Source organism: Gavialis gangeticus, unplaced genomic scaffold, assembly GCF_001723915.1.
Source record: "Gavialis gangeticus isolate Ggan-Ray unplaced genomic scaffold, GavGan_comp1, whole genome shotgun sequence".
In the NCBI taxonomy this organism is placed as follows: Eukaryota; Metazoa; Chordata; order Crocodylia; family Gavialidae; genus Gavialis; species Gavialis gangeticus.
In genome coordinates this window covers 41764642-41769234 of record NW_017728993.1, presented here as the reverse complement: position 1 = coordinate 41769234, position 4593 = coordinate 41764642, and the positions used below count along the sequence as shown (strand labels likewise).

General features: G+C 40.3%; 1 protein-coding gene across 2 annotated transcripts in view; it reads left to right on the top strand.

Annotated features, from left to right (window-relative positions):
* The window catches only part of BCAR3 (breast cancer anti-estrogen resistance 3), a 174620-nt gene that overhangs the window by 16415 nt on the left and 153612 nt on the right, over window positions 1-4593 (top strand). For both annotated transcript variants that reach the window (XM_019501626.1, XM_019501625.1), the window contains exon 2: window positions 1828-1942. In XM_019501626.1, coding sequence (XP_019357171.1) covers window positions 1828-1942 — 115 coding nt within the window. The remainder of the gene's footprint in view (window positions 1-1827; window positions 1943-4593) is intronic.

The following is a 4593-nucleotide window of genomic DNA, read 5'->3' as shown; positions in this document are numbered from 1 at the left end:
TGGAGGATCGTCTCCTTGAGGAGCAACCACTCTCCTTGGACACCTGTCTCCCCTCCCCTCCGGGACCTCAGTGCTTCCCCAACTATCCTCCTTAGCTCGTTGAAAAGTCCTCCAGGTAGAATATTATTCTCCCTGAAAATCATGGCATCTGTGTATCATTCTCTGCTGCCACAAAAGTAATAGTTTTCCTAACACTACTGTAAAATAACAGTGAATAAAAGACCACATTGTGTAACCACCAGCATATGCCGTCTAGTCCAGACTTGTAAACAGCTACTGTTTTTGTGTTATCATTCTTCATATTTGGTAAGGGCTAAACAGCAGAGAGAGATTCTCCCCCCCCCCCCTTTTTTTATTTGTATGGCATTTTTGGATGGTGGGGAAAGAACCTGTGTCAGTAATAAACATGTCTCACTTATCTGTGGATTGAACATTGATATTTCCCCTTTTTGGTATGTGTAAGAAGGGAAAAATAAGCCTAATGGTTGCTTATACCACTTTGAGGGTCATTAGGTCCCTTGCCTGTTGTTGACATATCCATGTAATGTATCAACGTCTGAGGAACCAGTTTAAAAATAAAGACGTTAAGTCTTCCTTTTGCTATTTTATAGAAATTGTCTTACTACTTCTGAAAGACTTCAGTGATTAAAATGGGTGCCGTAAATCTAATGTTGTCTCTCACACATAATGTTTTTAGTAAAGAAGAATGAAGATTTCCCATGTTATGGTACAACTAAACACAGAAATTATTTGTTGGTGGTCTTGGTTGTACATCTACAGTAATTAATTATGTGATCTGTGTTTTATGGCCCTAAAGTTGAGATGCCAGGCCTCATCAAAGAGACTATTATATATCAGAATGTTGTGAGCACCACCTGGTAGTAGCAAAAAAGGAGTAAATTCTAAAAAATAACTTTTATATGCTCCACAGACTAAAGATAAAAAGAGTTTAAAATAGAACAAGGAAAGGAACTATATATTGCCTAAGGATTTTCTCAAATTGCAATGCTTATTTTTTTTCTTTGAGAGAGGGTAATATAAAATTGTAGCATTCTAGACTTTCATAAATAATACCTCTAGTGCAGAGGACATAAGCAATCAACCTTGATTATCTGACTCTTCATTGTTCAAAAATCCGTGTCATCCAGAATAGGGTCATGTCCCCTGATGGTTGTTAATTACATTGAGTATTCTGTTTACCCAAAGCCTTTATTTCCAATATTTTTATGTCCACCCTAATCAGGTTAGCAGTGCACCTTCCACCGTTAATGTATGTGAAATTGGTGTGTTAACGATGTGGGATTTTATTAGAAGAGTCAGCATAGTGTAAATTTCCTTTTTTTGAACTGTAATAGCTGAAGAGAAAAACCTTTTCTCATTTTTAAATATATCCAGCAGAGTACATCCAAAATTAAATTAGCAAAATCTTTGCCCTTTGATATGTGTTGAGAAAATGCAGAGATAGTAAGTGCCTCTTCTGTTCAATATGACTGGCTTTTTAAGAAAAAATAATTTAACTCATATAAAATTATATTAGTCCAATGGTGAGTTATAAAAATCACAGAAATATATTTGGATAATTAAAATATTGTTATCTTCTTGGTTAACTAGTGTTGTATTTGCTAAGGACATTATTAGATCCCTCCTGCTTCACTGACAGAAATTATCATTGCAAAGAGACCTCACATAATGCATATTTTTTTCCTAAATCTGCTGTTATTTAGCCTACAGCCATAAAAGGAGACAATCTGGCTGAAAGAGATTTGAATTTTACTATTGGACTAATAATTTTCTATAGCATGTATTTTACTTTGGGGTTTGCTGCAGGATTTGCTCCATCTGACAGAAGTTGATCTTAGGAAAATGGGAATTGAGAACCAAATTCACCGAACACACATAATTTCCAATATTTTGCTGCTTCAGGAGGCAGAAAGAAGAAAAGGTAAGACGTCTATGTTGTTCCTTAAAGGCTAAGAAAGTATATTAATATAATCTTCCAGTCCTGAGACTAAGAGAAATGAAAATGGTGATTCAACCTAGGATGCTGCTTCTGATCAGGGGCCACATTATTACAGTATTCAGACATTAATTGTGAATAGCTGGAGGTTAAGCTATTTGTGAGGTGTCCAAGGGTTCAATAAGCCACTCTCATTCTAGTGTTTTTTTTATTAGAAGAGGCCACACATCCACTTTAATTTCTATTGCCCTCACTGTTTTTATCCTAACAATAAGATGTGGTAGTGTTAACAGACCATTTAGCTGATGAAAGGCTGAGTCATGAATTCCTCTTTCTCATTCAGAGTGACTAAAAGGTCAAGACTGAACAGTATTCAGCATATGTCACTTCAGCTTTATGAGAAAAGAGGCAGTAAGCACAGTAGTGCTGGTTTAAAGGAAGAATTAATAACAAAGGGATTTCCTTCCCTCCTCTTTCCATACAGGAGCGTGTTCTGAAATGTTAGGATTTAATTAAGATGCCGTTTGTTGGTTTTGATACTGACTCTTTCCCAACTAAGCATGAAAATTCAGCTCTCAGCTCTTCCAAATGTTCTGAGTGGAGGGACAAAGCAAGATATTACTTGTAAGTCTTTGGTCTTTACAAAGGATCTTTTAACACTAAGTTACTTTTGACAACGAGATCTGTTTATGATGTAGTTTAATCACAATAATTGTAAAATATCCTGGTCATTCTAAGGTTCTCTCAGACTGCACAGGAACCAACATTTTATCTGACTGTTTCTTTCGCTCCCACTGAAGTGAGAACACTTGGCTGGGGCTAGAGCATGTGGAGGAGCAGAGTCTTCACAAACAAGTTTTTATCAGTACTAGAGTTTATGTTTGAAAGTAACATGTAGTGCAGGGGCACTGCAAAGCAGTTACATACAGCCAGATGTGTAAAATATTTCTCTGACTTTAAAAAAGTTATAGAACATTTATATAATTCAAATAGGATCAAAGAAGAATAGTTTATTAATGTTCACAAATGCAGACAATAGAGACATTTAAAATGTGGACCTGCCATATCTCATTTTGTATCCTGTGTGATGAAGAGCAGGATAGTGTACAACTTGATTACAGTATTTTACTGAAACTGGGAGCCCCCTACTATTTCTTTTTTTTTAAGACTGGAATTGTGTGGCCTTCCTCATACTGGAGTGGTGAATGGATTATTTGTCCCTCTTTGAAACACAGTAAAGGGAAGTGAGTATAATCAACATTTGAGAACTCATTTAGAGTCCTGTATCCAATTCTGGACACCATACTTAAAGAAAGATGTGGACAAATTAGAATGGGTCCGGAGAACAGCAGTAAAAAATGATTTGTGGTCAAGAAAACCTGAAATACGAGGCAAGGTTGGAAAAATCAGGATTATTTCTTCTAGAGAAGGCTGAGGGGAGATTTGATAAGTCTTCAAATATAAAAAGGGAGCTTTAGGTTGGATGTTAAGGAGAACTTTCCAACTCCCGGTAGTTAAGCACTAGAACAGATTATCTAGAGTGACTGTGAAATCTCTTTTGCTGGACGTTTTTCAATGCCAGTCAGATAAACTTTTGTGTGGGCTGGTTCAGACGGGGGGGATCCTGCTTTGAGGGGGGCTTGGCTTAAATGACTTCCTAAAGTCCCTCCCAGCCCTATTTTTCTATGATTGCATGGCTTTCAGAAGGGGCTCCTAGATCTTCAGCCACACAATAATTCGGTGTATAAGTATTTACAGATCTGTTCAAGCGGCTCAACAGTGCCTGCTAAAATTCATAAAAATAACCACAATTTTCAGATTGTACAGCTAAATGTGTGTAGCTAAATTTATCCCTAGCATAATGCTGAAGGCTTCAATTAATCTGAACTAAACTTAAGCGTTTCTTTCCTGAAGTAAAGCATATATTTTATGACCTCTTGACATATCATCTAGGCCTATGCAAAGTGGCTAGTATTCACTTTGGATTCAGATTCAGCCGATTCGGGGAGCAGCAATTCGATTCGGCGATTCGAATCACTGCCCTGATTCAATTCCGCCAAATCAGCCAGGCCAGGCCCATCCCCCGCCCCCTCCCAGCCCAGCAATGGCTGCCACGCCCCAGCTCCCGGCACTTGTGGGGAAAAAAAACCCCAGGTAAGCAGGTACTGCTGGGTGGGGGGCAATCCCCACCGCCTCCCACTGCTCCACACTGCATGTGGGGCTCTGCACAAGCCCCCTCTACCCCACTCCCCCAGCCCCTCACGGATGCCCTGCATGGCTCAGCTCCGGCCCTTTAAGAAAAAAGAACCTGAAGAAACCCTGAGAGTCACCACTGCTGCTGGCGGGGGGTGATCCCCGCTGCTCCCCACCACTGGGGGCTCTGCAGAAGGCCCTGAAGCCCCGGGGCTGCACCAGGAGCAGTGAGTCCCAGGGCTTTTCTTGGCTTTTTTTTTCTTAAAGTGCCAGCGCCCCAGCAGACGGGGCAGCCATGCAGGGGCCAGGGGAGAAGTGGGGTGTTGAGAGGGCTCATGCAGAGCCCCCTGTGCAGCATGGGGCAATGGGGATTGCCCCCTGCCTGGCAGCACCTGGTGAGCACCGGAGCTTTTTTTTTAAAGTACCGAGCTGGGATGGGCGGG